Source organism: Amyelois transitella, chromosome 31 (genome assembly GCF_032362555.1).
Source record: "Amyelois transitella isolate CPQ chromosome 31, ilAmyTran1.1, whole genome shotgun sequence".
Classification (NCBI taxonomy): Eukaryota; Metazoa; Arthropoda; class Insecta; order Lepidoptera; family Pyralidae; genus Amyelois; species Amyelois transitella.
In genome coordinates, this window is record NC_083534.1 from 1,651,111 (window position 1) to 1,678,075 (window position 26,965).

Below are 26,965 nucleotides of genomic sequence, written 5' to 3' on the forward strand. Positions count from 1 at the left end.
CTACAGACTTGAACATACTAAAAGGCCACGTTCAGCTGTAAAATTTAATGATGGAATTGAGAAATATTGACGTGTTGATAGCCAATCGCCTATAAAAGAATCCCGTATACATACAATGTAAGTACATGAATGGTCCCAGTTTTTCTCTGACAAAGTTTTTAGTAGTTACACTCACGGCGAAATTCTTGTCCATGATATACTTATTAAAAAAAAAATTGTTAAGCAGAAGTCAAGAAAGCCGCGTTTACGTGTTCGATTAATACCTGTATTATAGAAAGGGCAGGAGAAAATGGCGGAAAGCTGACCCTGTATAGGTGGAGGGTATAAGCGGGAAAACACAAAGTTGAGATGAAATGTCGTGTCAGAGCAATTTTCTGAACAAGTCATGTGCACTGAAAAATAACTGATGAAATACACAAAAAAACTCAAATTTGGAGGCAAGACTTCCTTTCTGATGAATGATTAAAACAGGTTTAATTAACATTTTTAAAATTATTTTTAATTTCACAAAATAGGTAACTCCGTGAATTCTTTACTTTTGAAACGAAAAAAAAAAACCATTTTCAATTAAATACCTAAAAACTTTTGCAAATTAATTCATATTTCCCTATATTTAAATAAAGAACAAATAATGTCAATATGTAACGGAACGTCCCAAAATTCAATTGTTGATTTTCTTCTCTGTGGTAACCTAAAAAAAACTGCTGAAATGAAATGGGCTATTCTTACACGATGCAGCGATGCAGAATTAAAACATAGATAAATCTTTAATTCGTACTTATGACATCTGTGTATAAATCATTTCATCAATATCATAGGTAACTGAATCGTGTAACAGTATGCATATGTAAAAATACAGCAATAAAAAAACACAATAACAGCTCTGCATGTTCCAACAACATTTTTCAAAATTCAAACATGGAACGTTATCGAAACATGACACTACTAAGACATATCCATGTGATGCTAGAACTAACGTGCACAGTTTTAAAAAAGAAAAAACTATTGACAAATATTCGGCAGAGAACATTTGTTTTTCCAGCACCAACTTTTCGGCGGGAACCCAAAAGTCATGCATTTTGTTTGTGCAGTAATATTTTTTTACTATCTTTAAAGCATCATATTTTATGAAGGTACGTATACTGCACAATTTGTGTAAGATATTTTGTTTTCATTATATTATAAAGATTAAACAAAAACGTAGTTATACATTTAAACTTTTCCTTTTACCATTTCGTGTTACCGTGATGAGTTAGGGTTCCCTGCAAAGGTCGCGGAGGTCAGATGAGAGTCGCTTCGTGAAAAACCTGACTCACCCAATCTAGAATCGTGGTCAAAGGCGCACTCAGGGCTCCGAAGAGGCGAGGATGCAATCGGGACTTACGCCAGGAGAATGATAACCATTCCAAGAATTTCGATACATAAAGAGCTTCGATGATCGAATCGGTAAGGTGGTTGGTTAAAACGCGGTTGCGAATAAAGGCACCGGTTCGAATCCCACCGCGGCCATGTACCAATGCCTATTTCCGTACATTAGTTTGATAACTAACCGACGCTCTTACGGTGAGGGAAAACATAGTGAGGAAACCTGCACATTTAGGCAACTGGATGTGTAACCATATGATCCAATACGGATAAGATTCCCCTGCAAAGATTGCGGTGGTCAGACGGGAGTAGCTTTGTGTAAAAACCTGACTCGCCCAATCCAGGATCCATGGTCAAAGGCATACCCCGGGCTCCTCGGACCTCGACCTTTGGAGACCAAAAGCTGAGAATATGATGGGAATGGACGAAATGAATTGACCCTTACATACATACACACATATAATCACGTCTATATCCCTTCCGGGGTAGACAGAGCTAACAGCCCATCGCCTACAAGATAAATCCCAAGTTTATTAGCCTTTCTCTTGATTGACTTTTACAATATGATTGCCGATTCTGAGACCTACTCAATACGCTCACAAAATTTCATGAGAATCGGTCAAGCCGTTTCGGAGGAGTACGGAAACGAACATTGTGAACACGAGCATTTTATATATATAAGATATGTAAATATATATTTATAATATACAGATGGTGTTGTGACGAATTGTAAATGTTAATTCATTCCAGCCGAATACTTGTCAAAATTAAAGTTCGGGAGGTAGAAATGCCGTGTTAAGAATAAGTCTTTCATAATAAATAATATACCACAGTCAGCGATGAATCGATCTGTTATCAACTCTTTAAATATGATGGAATTGTCTTATTTTTGTCCAACACTAAACATATTATTCGGAAAATATCAAAATTTTTGAGCGTTATATAAAAAAAAACCTTTGTCAACATACATACATACAATCACGTCTTTATACCGTACGGGTTAGACAGAGCCAACGGTCTCGAAAAGACCGAATGGCCACGTTCAGCTGTATGTCTATAATAATCTCTCTCACTGATCGCGCATCGAGAACAACTAATTACATTTTGTCGTTGTAAGACTAACATTTAATGTATGAAAAGTTCGCACCATGTTCAACATAGGATAATAAATATTTTAGTATTAATGCAAATCGATAATTGTGCGAGATAATCAAAAAAGGTAATGCAACAATTTAAAACAATGCTAACAGTCTTGAAAACAATAAAAGGCCACGTCGTTATAACTCAATGATAGAATTGAAATCTGAATCTGAAATCTTGAATTCAAATATGTAGTGACAGGTCGCTAGCCCATCCCCAACAATAAAAATCCCAAATTTAAAGCAATTAAATTTTAATTCAATTTAGTTTTATGCATGACAAACGTAAAAATCAATAAGCTATATCACCAAAAAAAATGTTTAGAAAAATTAATATCGTCAAATTGAAACCGTCAAAAAACATTAAACACAGCACTACCCCTCACCGAACGCGATAAAAACAAAATGGACGCCTACCTTTTTTCTTCTTCTCAGGTTTAGGCGTCAGCTTGCTACCAGAAGGCTTAACCTTCACCTGCTCCACTTTACTCTTTGCCTTCTTGGGTGGTGGCGGTTTGACCTTGGTAGAAGACTTCCTCTTCTCCGCCGTCTTGGAGTTGTCCAACAAATCCAATAGGTCTACGGATTCCTTTGTGGGCATTTTACTCGCAAGTTTTGTTAGCGGTTGATTGTCAACTGAAAGAGGGAAATCTGTTTGTACGTACATACATATGGTCACGTTTATATCCCATGCGGGGTAGACAGAGCCAACAGTCAGTGAAAAGACGGAATAGCCACGCTCAGCTATTTGGCTTAATGATAGAATAGAGATTCAAATAGTGACAGGTGGCTAACCCATCACCTTAAAAAAGAATCCCAAGTTTGTAAGTTTAGTCGCCTTAGTCACCTTTTACGACATCCATGGGAAAGAGATGGAGTGGTCCTATTCTTTTTTGTATTGGTGCCGGGAACCACACGGCACTATTATTACTATTATTGACAGGAATCTGTTTGTATAAACGTAAAAGTCTAACTGGTTCTGTAATGCTGATGGACAACCATGATTCAATATGAACCTAACCGTTCCCTTTACAAAATATTGCGGAGGTCAGACGGGAATTGCTTCGTGTAAAAACCTGACTCACCCGAACCAGGATCATGGTCATAGAAGCGCGCCCAGGGCAGGGCTCCTCTCTTGAGAAGGATATCACCAGGTCTAACGCCAGGAGTGAGGGTTATATGTTGTTGGGCAGCGTTTACTTTCAGTAAGTGGTGACGATGTGCCGCTGCGGTCTCTCCCACAGCCCGGGAGCCCTATAAAAGCTCGCGGGCGCCCCAAGCCCTCGCTTTTTGGTCTCACCAAGTAGCTCGCTATCATCTGGCGGCTAGTTCCTTTATCTCGTGTCAATAGCTTAACCCACACGAGTATAAGTATTATTAAACTAGCCCGCTAATAAAGGTTGTGTAGTTATTCTATCGGTCTTCAAATTATATCTCATCTCTCTCGCCTGCGACGTTTTACCTAAACGTCACAATGACAGCTAATGTCATTGTGACGTTTAGGTCACAGCTCCACACGGACGGGTCAAATCTGATCTGATGACGACAACGGACACGAGAGGGGCTTGGTGTGATGGCTTAATGATGAAATTGATTTCCCAAGATGAGTCTGAATACTTCCCCAATTCATGGCTATACGAGCTTAGGTGTTTCTCTTGCATTTTGTCTGCTTTTTACTGAGTACCTCATGGGATCTCTCCGCGAACTGTGCAAATCCAGCTGAGTACTTTCATCTCCATGGTACAAAATTTTCCGCTCGCGTGGTAATTCAAATTTCAATGGTTGAAATCAAATAAATCACTTAAAACTAGGTTTACTGCCGCTTCCAAAGCGTGAGAGCAGAAAAAGCGATAGCAAACTGCACTGCAGCATTGTGTAAGTTATTGTATAATCGTCGGTCGTCTTTCACGTCAACAGATCTCCATGAAAAATATGTACGCACGGCTCACCTGGGTTACCTCCCATATATCAATGAATCCGTGGTGACACAACTATTTTCTGACCCCCACTGTACATACAGTGTACATATAGGGTACTTTTCAGGCGGGCGAAACCTAATTTATAATATTAGAATGGATGGTAAGCCGTAGACGAACGTATCTTGATCAAATCAAGGACGTCCTGGCAAAGGGTCAGATCAAGGGTACCCGAAACCGCCGAGCTTGCATGAAGAGAGTAATGAATGTAGATGAAGCAAAGGAAATATGCAGAGATCGTGAGAGAGATTTCATGTATGAATGTGTATGAATACTCACGGTCATCGTCATCATCGTCGTCGTCATCACCAAAGGCGTGTCTGTTGTCAAAGTCATCATCGCTGTTAGACTTCTCTAATTTAACACCTTCCACTTTGATCTTCCCCACTGGCTCTGTTTCCGCTGTATAAATGAAAAGTAGTAACAACAGGTTACAAATGAAACTTCCTAATAAAAAAGTTTGTACTTAATTTTTTTTTGATATGTTCAGTTACAAACATGGAATAAAAATTTAAACTACAAAATTGAAAAATATAATTCTCTTTTCACAACTGGTTACCAAATAGCCAAAGAAAATTCTTCTTTCGTAACTGGTTACGTAAGTTTATTTACCAAAGTGGGCCAAGGGTAACTGGAATTTTTTACTCGAAATTCCAAATTTCAATAATTATAAGTTTTGATAGGATGAACACAAGACAAACAAGGTTGTTATAAATTTCCGTAAGTCACAGATAGAAACAGCCATGCAGCTGAATGTAGCCTTTAAGTCTATTCTAGACTGCGGGCTCCGTCTATCTCCCAAGGGATATAGACATGACTATATCTACGTATGTATAAGTCCCGAACTAACCCTCAATAGCTGCACTCGAACTTCCAGGGTCCAAGTGCTGCATAAACATCCTCTCGCACTCCACCACCTGCCGTTTGAACTCTGTCGCATCACGGAGCCTGGATATGCACGACTCACAAATGAGTCGACTGTTGCTGTTCGGACCACCAGCCTTGGAATAGGCTATCTGTAATTTTCAATTATCTATAGACTTGAAAGTGGAAATTTATAAACTTGGGATAATTTTTGTAGGCGATGAGGTTCCAACCTGTCACTATTTGAATGTCAACTCCATTATTTAAGCCATATAGCTAAAAGCGGCCTTAGTATTTCAGCTTTAGTCTTATAATTGGCTCTGTCTTTCCCCATACAGAGTGCCTCAGAATTCCAAGGGTTAACCTACTAGATGTGTCACCAATTTTTAATAAACATTTACTATTTATTACATTTTGAAGAAGATTTTTAATAGCAAACTCTTTCTAGACTCCCTTAAAATCTATAGCTCACGCTCAGCTGACGCTGGCTTACTTCGACATTAGGGCCACTTCACACTTGAGGCGAAACACAGCATAAAATTAAATAGATAAGAATGCCGAAAATTAAGCAAAATTAAATAGTTATCTTGTACAGATGAAATGGTATTGGTAAGTGGTATTGAGTTACGTTTAAATTTAGAACAGTTGAAATGAGTCGATCTTATGGAAAACAAATTCAAGGTTCACACTTACAAAAATCAAACTGTTTATTTATTTATTCATATTGTTGGGAAACATAAATTTGCTACTAACTACTGAATGATATTGACTTAAAAATAAGTGTACCGATATTTTAGTCGATAACCATGGCATATTGAGTAGGTACATATTTTTTGGATTGGTGCAAAAAGTACTGGTTTCATAAGTTTCAAAATGTTACCGGTACTGAATTCGATACAAGTTGGAAAAAACCTTGTAGTTGATAAAAACAGGGGATACAATTATTTTGAAATGTTTATCAATAGTAATAGGTTCTTTGTAAATCTGAATAAGTACTGGATTTGAATAGACCCTCTGCTATGCTCTCTGAATCACAAGCCAAAATCGATCCATGTAAATTGGGCATTAGCTTCAGAAAATAGCGGCTTAAAACCAGTTCTAATTAGACATCATTTAGCAATTCAAATAAGCATTTCGCGGAATGTAAAAAAAAATATATGTACAAAATATGTATTGAAAAAATTAAGGTCTTTCTCTCATTTTGTTTGGAAGTGGAACGAGAAATTCATTGATTTTCATAAGCCAACCAAAATGAATTGGATCAAATTATATGCCGGTATTACGCTTGTCTCACTTATCTCCAGTGCGAACGAAAGAGACAAGTAAATAATTTGGGCGTAGAGAATCAAAGTTACGGGTCATTTAATTTCGGTCGGATAATAGTAAGATAAAATGGACGCCATTCGAAAGAACACAATGAATCAAGAAAATATACTTACAGTAACTTCCAAGGTGTCTTTTAACATTTCTGCATACACTTCCCGCTTTCCCATCCAAAAATATTCTGTAGAAATATCTTTGTAACAGCCTTCTGTAAGACAACACCGACACACTGTAGGGCCCGGTCGCCATTCACTTTTCGCTGCCATTATCACTATTATAATACGATTTTCACAGAAAATACAACAACCATACTATTGAAGACAGTAATATCTAGGTTTTTGTGCAAAATTAATGTTACAAACTATCTATTCTATTATTCCAATCACAGACGTGAAAAACCGACGCCATCGCAGGAACACAGCGGCGATTCTTATTAGTGTTGTAGTGTTGCCAACTGCTTTTGCTTGGCTTTGATTTTGATGATAAAATAAATAGTGATGTTCTTTCATCATTGGTTTAGTTCAATCGATTCGATTAAGTTAGGTTGGATCTACTTTCTTGTAGTGATTGACTACGAGAAAAGCTGTGAGAAAATAACTCCTCTCGTTTTTAATTTGAACTTTCCTTTTTATACGCGCACGTTTAATAACCTGTATCATCTCGTCAATGCCCGAATGCTGAGAGTTAATTTGATTTTTATCATGACCTAATCGACCGATCAAATATATGAGTGTTGCTTCGCAGCAAAGCAAACGGTATGGTGCCCGTGCAGCGTGCCGCCGTCTTCGTCCGACCGACTGGATATTTCTTCTTCCCGGCTATTGTCCCGATTGCATCCTCACCACACTGGAGAGGAGCTCAGGACATACTCATTACCATAGATTCTGAATTGGATGAGTCAGGTTTTTACAAGCGATCCCCATCATCTTCGTAACCTTTGCAGGGGTACCTAACCCTTATTGGATCATAAGGTCATCAAGATGCCTGAATGTGCCCTCACGATATTTTCCCTCACCGTAAGAGCATCGGTTAGTTATCAAACTAATGTACATAACTTCGAAAATAGTCATTGGTACATGGCCGCGGTGGGATTTGAACCGGTGCGTTTATGCGCAACGGCGTTTTGACTCTCTTCATGCAAGCTCGGCGGTTTCGGATACTCTTGATCTGACCTGTTGACAGTACGTCCTTAATTTGATCAAGGTACGTTCGTCTAGGTCTTCCCACTCCGACCTTTCCCTCCACACTCTCCTTGTATCTATATCTGCGTAATTATACGGCGCTGCATATGCGTAGTCGCAGATATTAATATACCTATAATGTGTCCGGATTCGCTCCCCGGTCAGAAAGAGATTTTTTTCTGATTGAACTGTGTCTTAAATGTTTATCTTCCTAAGTATAAAAATAAAGTACCTAGTAGGTATATTATCGTTGAGTTAATATCTCTTGTTAGTACAATATCGTTGAGTTAATATCTTTCCGGGCTTTACTCTCTGTAGAAGGGACTAGGTTCTTTGCCATGAACCCTGAATAAGCGAGTCAGGTTGTCATAAGAAGCGACTCCCGTTTGACCTTCGGAATATTTGGAGGGGAACCTTACTCATATTGGATCACAGTAAAAGCTGCACTAGATGAATGCGCCTATTTACTTAGTCGCCTTTTACTACCTTCAGGGAAAAAGAGAGGGCGTGGTCCTAATCTAATGTGCCGGCAACCACACGACACTGGAACCTTTAAGGACCCCAAAATAAAACACATTACGTACTTCAAATAACTTTATTGCATTTAAAAAATGGAAGATTTTGTCTTTATTGCACAAAATACATACATAAAATCTTGCCTTATTCCCGGAGGGGTAGGCAGAGACTACATCTTTCCTCTTGCTACGATCTCTGCATACTTCTTTCGCTTCATCCACATTCATAACTCTCCATGCAAGCTTGGCGGTTTCGGGTACTCTTGACCTGACCTGTTGTCAGTACGTCCTTAATTTGATCAAGGTATATTCCTTTCCATCCACTCTCCTTGTATATTATTGCACAAACCGTAAAAATAGCCATTTAGGCAATGATACAAATAAAATTTACTAACAATAGAATATTTTAAAATAAACAGAGAAATGAAACATACATGACATAAATATGACATTACTAATTTTGAAATTATTAATTTTGAAATTAATTTATTACAAAACAATAATTTATTACAAATACGCTTCTTTGAAAGTGATATTTCTTCAAATTTTGATGAAATTTGGAACAAAGATAAAATAGACCTAATTTTTTTTCTGGAAATTGCCACGGGGCTGAAGCTCCTCACAAAACCCGGTTTACATAGCAAATTGATGAACCCGTGGTCGTATGAGAAAAAGACTATAGAATTTGAACCTTTTAAATGGTGCAACAAAATGACACTCTCTCTTAAAATACTCTCCTTAATATATTAACCTATACACTTAACAAACACACACTTATATAGAATGTAAAGGCTGAATGATCCTCTCATCCAAATCTAGCTTTCTATCGTGAACCTTAAGGTGTCCCTTCAAAGTACATTTTTGGGTGAACGCTCTGCCACAAACGGGACAGACAAACCTTTTATCATTGTTATGTATTCTCATATGTTCTCTCAACGTCTTCTTTCGCTGGTAAGACTTCTGACATATCGGACAGGAGTGTATTCGTTCCCCATCGTGTTTAATCATATGCATTTTCAAAGCATTCTTAGTGTAAAACGCTAAATCGCACTTATCACACTTATGATTCCGCTCGTGTAAATGGTCTCTTCTCACATGACTCGACAAGTGTCCCGGTGTGATGTAGCTCTGCGTACAAGCTTTGCACTTGTACCGTTTAAGTTCTTCATTGTGCACTTCGGCTAGATGCTTCTGTCTGGCGTAGAACGACGTGAGTGATATGTTACATCTCTTACAAGCATAACGCACCCCGGACTTATGTTCTTTAGACACGTGATTCTCTCTCTTCGTGACTCTGTCGAAGACAGCGTCGCAATGTCTACACGGGAACGTACCAACCTCGTGCGTCCTCATGTGCCCCCTCAAACGGGCTTTCGAAGCGAACGCTTTGCCACAATTCTCACATATATAATTCGGATAATGAACGTTCATGTGTGTGTTCAAATTGACATAGTTAAGAAATGTTTTCTTGCAAATCGGACAGTCCAGCTGGTCTTTCTCGAGTTTGAACGGCAGATTATTCCATTTCTTATTATAATTCAACTGGCTGCAATTCTCCAAATGTTGTTTTAAGTCTTCGTAGTTGCAAATATCAATTGTGCAGATCTTGCACCGCAATTTGTTCTCGTACCTGTAAAATCTCTGCGCGTTTGAAAACATCATCTTCTTGAATGCTACATGTATGTTGGTGCGGTTGTGTTGGCCTATATGTTTTCTTATGTCGTCTAAATTCGTTGATATCTCTGGGCACACCGCGCATGAGAAGGCTCCGTTCTTCTTGATTTTGAACGGGAACAATCCGGATTGTATCATGGCGTCGGTGTCGTGTAAGTCTGATTTCTTGATTGAGTACTTCATTTTGGACTTGGTCACTGACCTCTTGGCTTTCTTCACCTCCTCTTTAGGCTCCACTTTGATTTTGAACTCTGTCAGGGCTGTAACACAAATATAGATACATTATTACTTGAAATTCTTGAAATGAAAAATTAAATAAGTGTAAGTATAAAAATTTTCCGAGTGGTATCTGGCACTTTATAATAGGACCACTCCGTCTCTTTCCCATGGATGTTGTAAAAGGCGACTAAGAGATAGGCTTATAAACTTGGGATTCTTCATTTAGGCGATGGGCTAGCAACCTGTCATTATATGAATCTCAATTCGATCATAAATCCAAACTCTGGTGATAATGCAGCCTACTAAAGCCAAGGGGAAGATTTGGTAGTACTATACTCTAGTTAAGAATACGGTAACATACCCATATCATCCTCTTCGCAGAAATGGCCGTCCAGCTCATTATCAGCCTCGTCGGCTGAGGACTCCTTCTTCACTTCCGTCTGAGACACATCCTGCTTAATGATCTCTGTGAAAACAAACAGAGTTCAAATTAGAGGGATAGGGAGGAAAATTAAAAATTGCACAAAAAAAAACAAGATAAATTGACACAATGTCGGTTAGTTGTGGTTCTGGGTATTTTAGAATAAGACCACTGTACAGCTGAACGTGGCCTATCAGTCTTTACAAGACTGTTGGCTCTGTCTAGCCCGCAAGGGATATAGACGTGATTATATGTATGTATGTACCAGTACGGCCAAGGGAAAGGCTCATAAACTTGGCATTATTCTTTGAGGCGATTAGGCAGACTGTCACTATTTGAATCACAATTCCATCATTAAGCAATACAGTTGAGTCGGGCCTTCAAGTCTTTTCCGTGGTTATTGGCTCTGTCTACACCATAAAGGATAAATAAATAAATATATATGGGACAAATTACACAGATTGAGTTAGCCTCGAAGTAAGTTCGAAACTTGTGTTACGAGATACTAACTCAACGATACTATATTTTATAATAAATACTTATATAGATAAACATCCAATACCCAGACCAATCAGAGAAAGTTCGTTTCTCATCATGCCCTGACCGGAATTCGAACCCGGGACCTCCGATGTCACAGACAAGCGCACTACCGCTGCGCCACGGAGGCCGTCAAATAAAGAATAAAGATGTGATTATATGTATGTAGTATATACTTACTTTGAGTTTGAACAATGGTCTGCAAATTTTCCAGAGCAGCTTCAACCTGTTCCTTGAATGACAATGAGTCTTGCAGCTTCCCAATGCACAGGTCGCAGATCAGCCTCTTTGTATCACCGAGCGGTAGCAATAACACCTGGAACATTAACATGAGACATTTCGTTACAAATTCGTGAGTCCCGGGGCCGTCCTGAACAATAAAATAAAACTTTAAATACCGCACTGCCTTTATTGTGACCGAAAAATATAATAAAACAATTTTATAAAAGACAGTGGAAAGACTAAGGTAAAACACCCAAAGCCCGACAGAGCACCATTCCTCGACAATAAAAAAGTAATTTTTAAAAAATAAGAGTTTCTTTAGCATTTCCGAACGCATTTCAAGGATAACTCATAGACAAGGATTATAAGATGTCATCGCCCATGACATATACGTCATGCGGCCATTTTTAATAAAATGGTGTAGAGCGATACATCGACTGGCGGAGTGGCCTTATTTTTTTTAACTATAATAATTTTTTAACTCAAGTAAAAAAAAAAATAAACTTATTTTTTTTTTTACTTGAGCATTTTAATTAATCCTTTTGCTAAGTTATTTTTGCGCTTTTTAAAAATAGTTATAACATTAAAATCGAAATATTGCTTCCAATATTCGACAGCTGTGTCGATGATTGGAAATTCCATATATACCAGTAATCGACATCAGTATTTTGTTTGCAGGAATGGCACCCAAAAAATCTTATACGCCGTTACAAATGGCGCAGGCTATTACAGCCGTCCGTGAAGGTGAAAAAATTTCAACGGCAGCGAAAAAGTTTGGTGTTCCCAGGATCACCTTACATGATAAAATTTCCGGTAAAACTCCAATTGAATGTTCTATGGGCCCTAGTACATATTTGTCAACAGAAGAGGAAGCTATTTTAGAAAAATGGATACTGGACATGGCTGAACGACACATTCCTATTACTAGAGATGAGTTGCTTGATAGCGTGCAACGTATCATCGTTGACCAAAAAAAGACTACTCCCTTTACCGACAATAGACCCGGTAAGAAATGGTACAATCTATTTCTTAAGAGACATCCTTCATTGTCTGAGAGAACGGCCCAAAATTTGACCACAGCACGAGATGCCGTTACAGAAGAAGGTATAAAACGTTGGTTTGGGGAAGTGAGCTCTTATCTTCAGGAAAACAACCTTAGAGAGATATTAGAAGATCCGTCGCGAATTTTTAACGGAGACGAAAGTGCTTTTTATTTATCACCCAAAGCCGGAAAAGTTTTAGCAAAAAAAGGTGATAAGCACGTCTACCAATCTTCTGGAGATGAAAAAGATAACTTGACGGTACTAATTACCGGAAATGCCGCTGGACAATTAGCACCTCCAATGGTAGTTTTTTCTTATGAAAGAATTCCATCCACAATTTCATCCAAATTTCCAGAAGATTGGGCTATGGGACGATCTCCGAGTGGCTGGATGTGTAGTAGTACATTTTTTGAATACATTGCCAACATTTTTAATCCATGGTTATTACAGCAAAATATACCAAAACCCGTCTTGTTTTTTTTGGATGGCCATAGATCTCACTTGACATTACACCTATCGAACTTTTGTGCTCAAAATGGCATAGAAATCGTGGCATTATATCCAAATAGCACACATATCCTTCAGCCAATGGACCTAGCTATTTTCAGGCCATTGAAAATATATTGGAATAAAGCTGTCAAGGATTGGAAATTAAAACATTTAGGAATGAATTTAAAAAGAGAAGATTTTGCCCCTGTTCTTAAGACAGCGTTGGAATCAATAACAGAGAGTTCTGTTAAAAATGGATTCCGCGCTGGTGGATTGTATCCCTTTGGCCCTGACTACGTCGATCTCTCCAAAATAAAGTCTCGCAACAAGAAGGAGGCTTCGTCAGAACAAATATTGTTTTTTGATTATCTAGAAAAAGAAATAGTGGCGAAGCTACAGAAGGAAAAGTTGCAGATATTTAATGACCTTTACTATAAAGACAGACAAAATTTAAACATTCACTTAAATGAAGAAGACCTATCGCTCTACATAATATGGGCTAGTAATAAGCAAGCTATTGAACTTTCAGGTCACGTTAATGAGCAATCTACTTCACCCCAGACCCTCGTTGAAATACCAAATCCTAATGAAATCAATCCTGCAGAATCTCTTTCTGCTACAAATGCAGATACAGATGTACAATATCAATTTGACATACAACTAGATCATGACTATTTACCACATATTACTCTATCTAATGCAGGATATGACGCAACCACATCCACTTGCACCCCAAATGACGCTCCAAAATCTAGAGAAATACTGGATAATTCATTGACTGTCGCTAGCCCAAGTTCTAACTTAAATGATCCTATTCCAACAACTTCAACTTTCTGTTCTTATACGTTTATGTTTGATATTGCCACAAAAATAACACCTTCAAAAGAATTGACAAGACCTGGGAATTCTCAAATCGGCCAAAGTTCTGCAGAAAAGACACCCGTGAAAGAGCTGACAAGACCTGAGACATCAAAAATTAACCAAAGTTCCATAAAAAAGACACCTTTGAAAGAGCTGGCAATACCTGGGACAACAAAATTTATTCAAAAGAAAGGAGAAAGTACATATATTATTCCATCACCATTTAAGCGAAATTTATTTTGGCCAGGAGAAGATGAAAACAAAGGAAAAAAAAGAAAACTGAAGGAAAAAATTCCTTTTGTTATAACAAGTAAACCATGGAGGGAATATAATGAAAGGAAAGACATTGAAAAAAAAGAAAAAGAGAAACAAAAAGAAATTAAAGCCAAAGAAAGAGAAGAAAGAAGACTATTAAAACTGAGAGAGACGGAAGGAAAAAAGAAACGACAGATGGAGAAAGAAATTAAAACCAAGGAAGGGAAAAAGATAAAAAAATCTAAACCAGATGACACATCTTCAGATAATACGGACATTGAAGTGCATTATGCAGAAAGTGAAGACAGCTTAGATATGCAAATAGATGCAGAAAAAACAGAACATGAAAAATCTGAGAGCTCGACTCAATCCGAAGATGTGCCACTGATCAGATTTTCTAAGAAATCTAGAAAATATTCCATTGGAAACTATGTCATAATAAGGTATGAAGGGAAATACTTCCCAGGCGTAATAGAAGGTATTCGTGGAAATAGATTTGAAATTAGTACAATGACCTTTTCAGTGGGAAACACATACAAGTGGCCGGAAAAAAAAGATAAAATCTTTTATGAAAAGTCTGACATCATTGAGGCAATATCCCCACCAGTGCTGTGCAATAAAAGGGGTTTCTATACGATACCCGAAATGAAAAAATATCTACCTTTTGCTATTTAACTTTTATTATATTTAAAGAGGAATAAGACTTTTTGAATATTTTGTTTTTAAGATTTTTAAAGAATTTCAAGCCATCAAGAACTTAGTTTTATAAGGCTACTTAAATAAGTACTAATATAACAATTTGTGATTTAATTTAGATATAAGTTTTGCTTTAATTGCTATTGGCAAGATCTCTTAATATAGACTGATTATTATTAAGAAGGTACTTACTTAGTAAGTTATAGCAAGTCTGTGATTAAAAGTTGCCATTGTTTTTAAGGAAAAGTTAAACTGTTGTTACTAATTGTCAAATAATATTAAGAAGAACTTTATGTTTTATTTACGAATGTTTAACATTTGAGGCGATGATACCTAATACTTCTAATAGTAAAAATTGTCAGCTAAGCTGAAATTATGTTAAATAATTATAAATTGTACTAAACATATCATTATGTTTTCACAATTATTAAATGACTGATTTTTTAAAACTTAATTTTAATTTCTACATCATATAATTTCCTAATATTATTCTTACATTTTTAAAGCTAGAAAAAAGGCTTTACAGATATTTTTGGCTATGTGTATTAGAAATAGGTTGATTATTGGGTGACGATAACTGGAATATGTCGAACAGTGGGTGTAGATAAATGGAACTCTACAGTCGATTATTGGAAAAACGACAGCTTTTTTTTTTATTTGATATATTTCTTTATTATGTAACTTGACGCTTATTTTTACTTTATAATATTATAAAATACACCCTGACGTTTTACTCAATACCTCAAAGTACCACAGAATGTCACAAAAACCAAAGTAATGGTAGATATTGTTAGTGAGCGTCGCTAAAGTGTCGATAATTGGGTGTTTTACCTTACTCTTACGTGGAAGAGGTAAACAAGAAGGAAGAGTCCTTTTTTTAATGTTGCCAGCTTGTGTTCGGGCGCATAAACAAATAAAAGAGTAATCTTATTATATATGGATACATCACAATTAACATGTGCAATTAACAAGCAGGCGAGGAAGCGGGCACAACTAAAAACATTGTGGTCCACAAGGCTAGCAACCTATTACTATATGAATCTGAATTCTATCATTGAGCTGAGCATGTCATTTCAGTCTTTTCAAGACTGTTGGCTCTGTCTACCCCACAAGGGATATACTGCCTAGGGCATGCATACCGGAATTCCGGAATATCGTAATTCCGGTATCCCGGACAGATTTTTTCGATATTTCAACACCGGAACTGAAGGGACAAATACCGTAATACCGGTATTAAAAAAAAATAATAATAATAATTAAAAATTACACTATATTACACAATAATAATATAATCAGCCGCTAGTTGAACGGCGCTGTTTGGTAAAGAGGCTAGGCTGTTATTTAAACGGCTGTGAGCTGCGACATAGATACGGCTCGGCTTAATCCGAACTATTCCGAACCGAACGCAAGCCGCGAGCCGCGACGCGGCAAGCGCTCCCCGGTCCCCGCGCAGCATTCATTGCAGTCGCCTAAACATCTATAGCGAGTGTGCACGTATGCGGTGTAGTGCGCGGCTTCACGCGACTGTTAATATACAATGTAAGTACTTTTAAATCTTGTTGCATATCTGGAAAGCGAATATTTTATGTTATCAATTATTTTAATTCTGTATAAGTCATTTTGGGTAGTTACTGGAAAGTAAATAAACAGTTCGCCAATGGGCACCGCACCGTCGCCCGCGCTTTCATTCATTTGTTTCTTTTGCGTCTTTATTGATAAAATGGCGGCCAAATTTTTTATTTATGCTAAAAATTATAGCTTATAGTTAAGTTTAAATAAATTAGGTACTTAACAAAAACTGTCATGATTTTCTATTGTATAATCTCGAAGGTTATATACAGGTTGACTATATATAACCAATTAACCAATAAGTTAACCAATTAGTTTTACTTTGTCTACATACTCAGCCCACTATCCTGAAAAACCTAAGCGGCCAACTGCGAAATCGAGAAAAAGAAATCAGATGTTCTGTACATTTTGCTCCCGGTAGGTATTTGATTTCGTACGGAACAGCAAATTGTGTTTTTCAGGATGGCGGACTGAGTGTGTAGACAAATTAAAGCTAATTGGTTAAATGTCAACCGGTATGTAATAAAATAGTAAGTACATAGACTTTTTATACAAGAGATTTGAGTTTCAATATAAAGAGGGAGTCCAGAAATGACCAATAACGTTGAGCGATATGTCATAGTATTATTGTTCATAATATACCTATATCATGCTTTAGCTTGTCTTAAGCTAGCTTAATGCAACTACTTCCTTAACCTCCTAGGGGTGATGCAGATCACATCACCCCAAGGCAAACTGGTATAGAATTCTGATGGTTTTTGTGTTATTGTGCATAAAGTTTGTAATTACTACTTAGTATAAAACAAAGTCGCATTCCGCTGTCTGTCTGTCCCTATGTATGCTTAGATCTTAAAAACTGCGCAACGGATTTAGATTCAAGAAGAAGGTTGTATATAACATGGATCCTTGCGAAGCCGGGGTCGGTCGCTTTAAAATAAAAATGAACAATAATTCAACTGGATATTTGTTATGTCAAAATCATAAATGCATTTTTTTTATTGTTTTAGGTCGACTTTGAATAAAAAAGTTCAATACTTTGAATTCTCTAACAAGAGAACAACCACTAATATCTGGAATCATTTTCTTCGTGCAAGTGATGGTCAAAGCGCAAAGTGCAAAACTTGTCACAAAATATTAAAAATTAGCGGTGGTTCTACTACCGGTTTACATACGCATTTTCGATCAGTACACCCATATTTAAATACAACAAATACAGAAGAGGATAATGAAAATGTTACATCAATAAGTGTACCAGACATCACTCCAGGGACTTCTAAACTACCGGTAGCAGACGCAAAAAAGAGAAAACTCGTGACAGATTTCTTTAGATCCGGTGATTCAATAGAGGTAGTTGTGTCCCGAATGGCAGCATTAGATGGGTGTACCTTTAGATTTCTAACGGAGAGCCAAGATTTGAGAAATGTATTTAAAAAAAGTGGATACGATTTGCCCAAATCATCCAATACAATAGGAAAAATAATATTTACTCAAGCTGAAGAAGTCAAAGCTGCAACTATTACCAAAATATTGGAATTAAAAACAGCCGGAGAAAGATTTGCGTTGACATTGGATGAATGGACGTCTTTGCGTAATAAGCGCTATATGAACATAAATTTACACAGCAAAGGTTTCGGTGGTTTTAATTTTAAAAATCTAGGTCTCGTCAAGATCAGTGGTTCAATGCCAGCTCAGAAAGCGTTTGAATTATTACGAGACCATCTTGCAAAATTCAAAGTCTCTGTGGATGACGACGTCATAAGTCAAACCACTGACGGGGCAAGTGTGATGATCAAAATGGGGACTTATTTCAAAGGATATCACCAGCTGTGTCTCGCTCATGGCATTCAACTGGCTGTTATCGATACTCTTTACAAACTTGGATCTCAAATACCTATTATTCACCATACATCTGATGAGGAATTTGAAAGTGACGACACTTACGAAGACGATGAGGATTTGGCAACAAATGATAGTAGTTTTCAAATTGAAATTCCCACTGCTCGTGCTAGTGTAAAGTTATATCCGGAAGTTATATCAAAAGTTCGAAGCCTGGTAAAGTCGGTAAGAAAATCACCACTCAAAGCAGATACACTCCGAGACTATGTACTCCGGCAACATGGCAAAGAAATACAGTTACAACTAGATTGTCGTACGCGTTGGTCGAGCATGTCTGATATGATTGGGGTATTTTTAAAGTTAAAAGACTCTATTTCGAAAGCTTTAATTGATTGGAAATCAGATATTTCGTTTTCGGAGAATGATATCCAGTGTCTTAACGAGATCCATCACAGCTTGAATGTGGTAAAACTGACAGTTATGTCTTTATGCCGACGTGAAACGACGCTCTATACGGCCGATACTGCATTAAAGTTTATGCTTAAAAAACTAGATGAACAGGACACTTTTTTAAGTAAAAATCTGGCATCGAATTTGCGAAGTCGTATAAAAGCAAGAAGGCTTTTATTAGCAGGTGTGCTTCATTATTTGCATGATGCAGAGGATTTTTTTGCGGAACCAGATAATGACACTTTTCCCAAACCTGATAGTAATGAAATATCTGACATTGTCGTCAATTTACTAAGTCAGCTTAAATACAAAACTACGGCCGCGTTCGCAACGGATGATTCATGCAACAGCCGTGACTCTAATCTCCAATTTGAAAGGTCTGAGGAATCGTTGACGTTGACATTACAAGAACAGCTAGAGAAAGAACTAGAAAAATGTCAACAATTTAACAAGAATAAAGATCAGTCTTCTAACACCAATTTGGACCTTTTGGGATTCGTCCAAATAGAAAAGGCTATATATGATAATGGAGGGCAACGAGGGATATATCTCACAGAGGCATATAAATATTTGATGTGCATTTTACCTACTAGTGTAGAGAGTGAGAGAGTCTTTTCGAGCGCCGGTTATTTTTGTAACCGTCTGCGAAGCTCACTTTCTGATAAAATGTTGCACGCACTATTGTTCTTAAGAACACATTATCAGGAGCAGAGATTACTGGCCAAAATCAAGTAAACTAAAAACGTAGGTGTTCCTATTTGATCTTTAATGTTTGTTGATTTTGTTGTCAAATAGATGTTCAAATATTGTTTTTATTTTTTGTCTACTAATTTTGATATTAGAATTATAAGATCGACACGGAGTCGGAGACGTATTTTTAAAATAAATCTTATTTGATTTGATTTCAATTATGTTTAACGAATGTTGATTTATTTTTTATTTAATTTAATTTTGATATCAGAATTATAAGATCGACAAGGAGTCGGAGAAGTATTTTTAAAATATGTCTTATTTGATCTCAAGTACTTATGTTCAAAATTCAAATTCAAAAATTCTTTATTAAATCAACGTATTACATAATACACAGGTAGCAGAGACCCATCAATTAAGTTAGAAAAAACCTGTGTCTGATGAGTCCCGCTCTTTCACCAGATGTCTTAATGCCTTATCTAAAAATAACATAACAAAAATAATTGTTTTATTCTAAAAACAATATTTTGTATGTCTCTTTTAAACCACACGAGTTAACAATGCCTCAGTATCGTCATAGTCTAGGTTCTGTAACCACGATGATAATGCCAATTTACAATCATAAAGGGTTTTAGCGTAAATTCCTACCTTTTTGTCCAATAACTTATACAAATAGACAGACAATTTATAGTTTTGGTTGGATGCAAACACAGTATTGACAGTTTCTATGTGAATGATTATATTTGGTCTTCTGTTAACTAGGTTATCTTTTATAAATTTTATTGATTTGTGTTGTTTGAGTACAGAATGTAATATATATAGTTGCCTAATAGTCAGTACTTTAGTTTCGGTGTACAGAGAGTGTGTTGGATAGCGGTAAGGCTTAAAGCACATTATTTTTAGTAATGACCGTTGGGCTCGTTCTAGTTCTAGTAGCTTAGACTTGCCAGTACAACCCCATACTGGGATACAATATGTGAGAATTGATTGAACAAGAGATATGTAAATTTTTCGTAATAATTTTATGTCAGCTACGTGCCTAAGGTTTTTAAAGATCCAGGATAGTTTCCTTACTCTAGCCGTTACAGATTCTACATGGGAATGCCAATTAATGTTCTGATCGATTACTACACCAAGGTACTTTGCAGCTTTTACTTTGGTAATGATCATGCAACTACAAGGCTCCTGAGAACTCCGACAGTCATGAAGCTTTAATGTTGAACTTTCAGGTGGTTGGGAATCATTACGAATAGAAAAGGCAATATAATTAGTTTTAGAAATATTTAAGGTAAGGATGTTAGATTTTAACCAATTGTTAGCTGTTTTTAGTCCTTGTTCTGCGAGCTCATACACATTTTCCCAAGAGTCACCCGAAAAGACAATGGCTGTGTCGTCTGCATAGGAGAACACCTGACCTCCTCTCAGATTTAACTCGCATAAGCTATTTATATAAATGAGAAAAAGAGTAGGGCCAAGTACACTGCCTTGAGGGACACCATGTGTTATCAACCCATCCTCGCTCAAGAACTGTCCTACTTTAACTTTTTGTCTCCGATCGTGTAGGTAGTCTGAAAACAGTTTTAGAGGTGCACCCCGTATTCCTATATGTTCGAGCTTTTGCAGAAGTATTGGTACCGACACCGTATCAAATGCATTTTTTAAGTCTAGGAATACGGAAATGCATTTTTTCCTAGAATCTAGTTGTGAGACCACCAATTTAGTGAAGTCAGACACTGTATCTTCCGTACTACGGCCAGATCTAAATCCGTATTGACGTATGTTTAACGAATGTTGACTTAATTTTTATTTGATTTAATTTTGATATTAGAGTTATAAGATCGACAAGGAGTCGGAGAAGTATTTTTAAAATATGTCTTATTTGATTTGATCTCAAGTACTTATGTTTAACGAATGTTGACTTAATTTTTATTTGATTTAATTTTGATATTAGAGTTATAAGATCGACACGGAGTCGGAGACGTATTTTTAAAATATGTCTTATTTGATTTGATCTCAAGTATGTTTAAAGAATGTTGATTTAATTTTTATTTAATTTAATTTTGATATTAGAAGAAAATAAAAGACTGAATAGACGATTGTTCTTTTATTTAAACACACTATGTATGTTATCTTATAATAAGTATAGATTTATAGAATAAAAACAAATGGTGCCAATTCCGGTACCAGTACCGGAATTCCGGTATTAGGTCTCTAGTACCGAAACTCAATTCCGGTATTGATAACTTTCCGGTATTGCATGCCCTAATACTGCCCTGCTAAGCGCAAAAGCGGTATCTCAAAAAAAATCGTAAAATTGATTTTTATGCCATCGGATAGCTTTAAAAAATACGCATCTACTGGACTAAGCCATTTAGCACTATCTTGTTCAAAACGTATGAAAAAACCTTAAGAAAGATTTTTCTATCTCAGTTTTACCATATATCACTAAGGGTGTTAGAGGTATATTAATATTACGTAGGCAACCAGCCGCAAATTTAAATATCGCTAAAATTCTTAAATAAATACACAACTTTTGCTTAGCCGATAAGCGGTAAGTAGGATGAGTAAAATCAGTAATGAGTTACCGCTATAATGCTTAGTATTTTAATGCTTGCATAATACGCAAACTGTTTTGAATTAGTGAGATACGGTTGCAATAGCAAAATTAAATTAGCCCTTATGGTTTTACTGGATAAGATCGAATTTCTAATACATTTTACAGTGATTTATCCCTGCCCTTGGCAAATTCGTTCGCAAATTCGTGTCATAACTTGTTTGTTTTTGTTGTGAAGAGGTCATGATATTTGTGCAAAATTGAGAAAAAAACTGTAAATTAAGGTGCTTAATGGGGTCACTTCATACATTGACATTCAGGTAAGTCCTATTAAATATTATTTTAGCATTTTGTAACCATAATCATTGCAAAATTAGAAATTTTGTGTTAAACTTTCTTGCGGTTGGCGTGCGCGCCCTCGTACGCATTCGTACTTAGCAAAATTGACCTTGATCTACCAGAACATAAAGTAAATTATTTTTAATCATATTTTCCCAGCCATACGGTTATTGTTGTTCCGATGATAATAAGTTGATTTGCACTTTACATTACGTAAGTGCAATATTTTAATTTATTTCCCAAATATATAATTTGTATTATGTTTGTTAAAGATAACTAAACGTTTTTGATGAATAAAATAATTCAGTTATACTTATTAAATATTGTTACAGATAAACCATGTCGCAAAGAAATACGAAAATGATGATGCTTTTAGCACAAAAAAATAAGGCGTTGAGGGAAAAGTTTAAGGAATCCAAACAATTACAACGTAATATTAAAACGATCGATCCCGACTTTTTTCCTACTAGTGATTCAGATGATGATCCCGCATTTTCAAGATTCAACAGTGCTGATCAATTACTAGCTCCGATTCTTCCTTCCTCAAATGGTTTCGACTTTGAAGATTCACATTTTTTATCGGGTCCGTGTAGATCAAACGTTGATTATTTCGCTATGCATCAGGATGATCAAAACACAGAAATCGGGAATAACAACAAATCCCCTAACTCGTTGATTACATTGACAACTGTGCCAATTATTGAACATAATGATTTAAGTGACATATCATCGCCAGGCTTTTGTTTTAATACACACAACATACACAATGTTTTTAATTGCGGTAATCCAGAACCTTTGATCACAGATACTATTGAAGATCAACAAAGATCCTGTATTTTTCAAGATGATACAGAAAAAATATTGATAACTGCTTCCGATAATACTATTTGCACTTCTGAATCTCTTAGGAATAATTCAAATGTGATAAGTGTTCAATACGAAAAATCTGTTGAGAATTCATCTCAAGGACACGAAGTGACACCAAATGATAATCTTAGGGACACCGAGAATCTGACACAAAACGAGATAGCTGATGGAAATACACATAATCTTACAACTTATACTAAGGCCGGTACAATTAGGAAAAGAAAAAAACACGACCAACCTCTCAAAGTCAGAAATGAAGTGAAAAAAAGTGAGATTAGAGAGAAACATAACGTTAAACCACCCTGTCCTGCTTCATGCAAAAAGCAGTGTATCCAAAATATATCGGAAGAGCAGCGAAAAATTATAAATGAGAGCTTCTGGAGTTTGAATGACAAAGAGAGGAAGGCTTATATGCTGCATCACACCTCAGCTAAATCTGTGAAACAAAGAACAGTAACAAGATTTGAATCAGAGGAGTACAGAAAAAAAGTAAGCTACAGTTATTCACTTAAGGACGTGCTCGGTACAAAGTATGGAGTATGTAAAACCTTCTTTTTGACAACTTTGGGCTACAAATCATCTAATGACAAACCTTTACATACGGCTTTGGCCAATTCTAACGACACGGTTGCACCACCAGTAGACAAAAGACTGGGAGCTACTCCTCACAATAAAATTGAATCTACTCCTATTAAGGAACATATAATGAGCTTTGAGCCGAGTATATCTCATTACAGGCGTGAACACGCTCCCAATCGCTTATACTTACCCAGTGATTTGACAATCAGTGCGATGCATAAAGACTTTTTAGAAAAAAATCCGTCTTGCAAAGTATCTTACGATAAATATCGAGAAGTAGTCGCAGAATTAAATATTTCTTTTGTAAAGCTTGGCCACGAAGAGTGTGAGGACTGTGAAGAGTTCCGTTTACACGATGATACACATACCAAAGAAAACCTTAAAGAAGACTGTCTAGGTTGCACGAAGTGGAAAAGTCATAACAAACGGGCATACATGTCCAGAGAGCAGTATAAATTAGACAGTGAGCTAAATGAAACTGATACTGTTGTATATTCTGCTGATTTACAAAAAGTTATCATGCTGCCCAGGATAGACATGTTCAAAACTGCTATTTTTACTCATAGGATAGTGGTTTACAACGAAAGTTTCGTGCCAACTGGTCAAGGCCGAAAAGATTTGAGTGTTTTTCCTGTACTATGGTATGAAGGGTTGTTTGGACGTTCCAAAGCCGAAATTATAAGTGCATACTATCAATTTTTTATTTTTCATCGGGATAAAAAAAATATCATACTATGGGTTGATAATTGTTCCTCCCAGAACAAAAACTGGACGTTTTTTTCTTTCTTAATTTATATTATAAATTCTAAGGATATCAACGCCGACAAGATTGTCATCAAATATTTTGAATCCGGCCACACCTTTATGTCAGCTGATAGTTTCCATCATAGGGTAGAGCTGTCCATAAAACGCATGAAAAACAAAATTTATGATTTCGCAGATTTTTCTCAGGCAGTTAGCACTGCAGGAAAAAATGTAAAACTTAAAGAGATGAACATGCAAGACTTTTATGACTGGGATGATTATACCACACAATATGCACTGTCTCGAATTAAACCGCGTCCATATGTCAGCGAAATGGTTGAAGTTGAAGTTAAAAGAGGCAGTTTTGATATCACCTACAAAACAGGATTCGATCAAAATGCAATTACTGCTAGCATTATAGGAAAAAAAATTTTAAAAAGTCATGTCTTGCCTCCACCAAAAAAGAAAACTGCTCCGGAAGGAATTTCAAGAAACAAAAAAGAAAATATTTTGAAATCTTTTCAAAATATAATACCACAAAATAGAATGTCCTTTTGGAGAGAACTCCCTACTTTTGACTAATAAAATTCCTTCCAAAAACCGTTTGTTTTTAAATATTTTTTTATGTAATTTCAAATTTTAATAATAAAAAAACGTTATATATATACTTTAATTGTTTTTTTTTTCAAATAATACATATTTTATTCGATAGAAAATACATTCCTTTTTGTATACACACATGTTTGAGAAGAGCTAACGAAAAAGCGGTATCTCAATTTTAATTCTATAGTTTACTAAGCGGTGTAACCGTATCTCATGAATAAAGTACATTATTATACATTTTTGATAATTTAACTAATGTGATAACAAATACACCCTATATAATATATAAATAATATTTAACAAATAAAAAAAACTATACATAAAGTATATATATAACTATTTTTACATAACTTCAATTATCTCAAAACTCGCTTTCTTTGAGTTACCGCTTTTGCGCTTAGTTGGGCAGTATAGACTTAATTATATGTATGTATGTAAGTAATTGTATATTTTGTATGGAAAGATGTAGTCTATGACAGGAAAAAGACATAATGTATGTAAAAAATCTCATTCCATCTCTTTACAATGTTATTCGTAAAAGACAAATAGGAGACAATATCTTTCACCCAGTACAACTACCATAACACCAAATAAGGTTGAGTTACTCTGTCAACAGGGTCCTCAAGGTTAGAAGAGAGATAATTTGCGTAATTACCTGACTTATAAATAGATGTAAAATGGACTGTGGCCTAATTTATTTATTTATTATTACACATAACAGGATACAATTAAGTACATATAATAAGGAAAAAAAGAAATAGTAGAAACAGATCTGGGTTGTATCCCACAGCATGTGTTTATGCAATAAACAAACGGGGAAAGAGTCCCAGTCCATTTCTGGAATGCATTAGGAACAATCCCAGAAATGTACTGGGAAGAAGGCCCCATTAACACGACGACTGAAGGGCAAAAAAGTATGCAGGAATTGTGGTAAGTGGAAAGATGTAGCATCTGCCTACCCCTCCAGGAACGGAGCGTAATTTTATGTATACTTTTTTCATTACGGGCTCGTTTTAGATGGACTGCTTATTCTTATACAAGGACAGTGACAGCCACAAACATTCAAATTGAAAAATTTAAAAACATTGACCAGGACGTGAAGCCGAACGATTACTATAAAGGGTAAATATGAAGATCTGTTATACATAATATTTAAGACCTTGTTGTACTCATATTATGCAAATAAAAGTTTGAATTTGAATTATTAAGCAAGAATGAAGTTGTGGAAGTCTCATATACTTACGTCTATAGAAAAACATCTGAAGAGCATTTCTATATACGTTTGATAGTTGCCTTGAAAACTTTGTGTGACCAACATACTCTTGACGACACCTTCGTTTAAACATAAATTGCATATTCCCAGCAGAGGCAACGCCTCTACCATTATTTCTGATTCCATTTTATTCTAAAACAGTGTTTCAGTCAAATAAAGGCAATATTGCTCATTATTTTGCTGTAATTGGAATAAATCAACATCTTCTCCACTTCAACATCACAACACAATAAAAAAATGTCAATGTCATTTATCGTATGACGTTTTAGTGACATTTTGTTTTTTTTTTATAAACTCAGGCAAAGAAATCAAGAGGTACATACACGTATGAATAGATTAACGTTTGGCCAGCGCCATCTATTGCCGAGTAGCAAATAACCGATGAGAAGAGGTTGCGTCTTTAAAACTAAAATTTCTCAGGATTTTACATTTGAACTCCGTAACCTTTCCAGGGGAACCTAACTCACTCATACTAGATCATGGTTACATATTTAGTTGCCTGAATGTGCAGGTTTCCTCACGATGTTTTCTCTCATTGAAAGAGCATCGGCTGGTATTCAAACTGATGCAAGTACATAGTTTCGAAAATAGTCATTGGTTCATTGCCGAGGAAGGCTTTGAACCTGCGCTTTCATTTTATTCCATGTTATATTTACCAGCTAACAACAATTAAGTCCGAGA

General features: G+C 36.2%; 4 protein-coding genes across 27 annotated transcripts in view; 2 read left to right on the forward strand and 2 right to left on the reverse strand.

The window, feature by feature from the left end:
- Positions 1–7,111, reverse strand: part of LOC106137507 (gastrula zinc finger protein XlCGF26.1) — a 60,803-nt gene extending 53,692 nt beyond the window's left edge. For all 23 annotated transcript variants that reach the window (XM_060953201.1, XM_060953200.1, XM_060953195.1 and 20 more), the window contains exons 1-4: positions 6,784–7,111; positions 5,331–5,496; positions 4,760–4,882; positions 2,922–3,140 (exon numbers count right to left, since the gene is read on the reverse strand). In XM_060953201.1, the coding sequence (XP_060809184.1) occupies positions 2,922–3,140; positions 4,760–4,882; positions 5,331–5,496; positions 6,784–6,933 (658 nt within the window). In that variant the 5' untranslated portion in view covers positions 6,934–7,111. The remainder of the gene's footprint in view (positions 1–2,921; positions 3,141–4,759; positions 4,883–5,330; positions 5,497–6,783) is intronic.
- Positions 7,112–8,429: 1,318 nt separating this feature from the next.
- On the reverse strand, positions 8,430–26,514 carry LOC106137523 (zinc finger protein 14 homolog). The gene is made up of 4 exons (XM_013338367.2): positions 26,255–26,514; positions 11,395–11,530; positions 10,618–10,722; positions 8,430–10,297 (listed from the first exon to the last, which is right to left on the reverse strand). The coding sequence occupies exons 1-4, from the start codon at positions 26,408–26,410 to the stop codon at positions 9,138–9,140; spliced, it is 1,557 nt and encodes a 518-aa protein (XP_013193821.1). The 5' UTR covers positions 26,411–26,514; the 3' UTR covers positions 8,430–9,137.
- LOC132903871 (uncharacterized) lies at positions 11,961–15,237 on the forward strand. The gene has a single exon (XM_060953236.1). It carries the CDS (start codon positions 12,117–12,119, stop codon positions 14,757–14,759), a length of 2,643 nt encoding a protein of 880 aa, XP_060809219.1. The 5' UTR covers positions 11,961–12,116; the 3' UTR covers positions 14,760–15,237.
- On the forward strand, positions 15,925–22,802 carry LOC132903872 (uncharacterized). 2 transcript variants are annotated; one of them, XM_060953238.1, is made up of 3 exons: positions 15,925–16,319; positions 17,357–22,199; positions 22,551–22,802. In XM_060953238.1, coding segments are annotated over exons 1-2 (2,016 nt in total). In that variant the 5' UTR covers positions 15,925–16,317; the 3' UTR covers positions 19,371–22,199; positions 22,551–22,802. The 2 variants fall into 2 exon arrangements, with proteins under 2 accessions (XP_060809221.1, XP_060809220.1); XM_060953237.1 differs by lacking the exon at positions 15,925–16,319 and having other exon boundaries at positions 16,418–22,199.
- Positions 26,515–26,965: the final 451 nt, after the last annotated feature.

Bases quoted from the DNA above. Each gene is read 5' to 3' on its own strand.
- LOC132903872 (XM_060953237.1), top strand. From the start codon at position 17,334: ATGCATTTTTTTTATTGTTTTAGGTCGACTTTGAATAAAAAAGTTCAA.
- LOC132903871 (XM_060953236.1), top strand. From the start codon at position 12,117: ATGGCACCCAAAAAATCTTATACGCCGTTACAAATGGCGCAGGCTATT.
- LOC106137523 (XM_013338367.2), bottom strand. From the start codon at position 26,410: ATGGAATCAGAAATAATGGTAGAGGCGTTGCCTCTGCTGGGAATATGC. The intron at 10,723-11,394 runs GTAAGTATATAC...TTGTTTTCACAG, and splicing joins GACCATTGTTCAAACTCAAA to AGATCATTAAGCAGGATGTG. The intron at 10,298-10,617 runs GTATGTTACCGT...TTTGTGTTACAG, and splicing joins CTGCGAAGAGGATGATATGG to CCCTGACAGAGTTCAAAATC.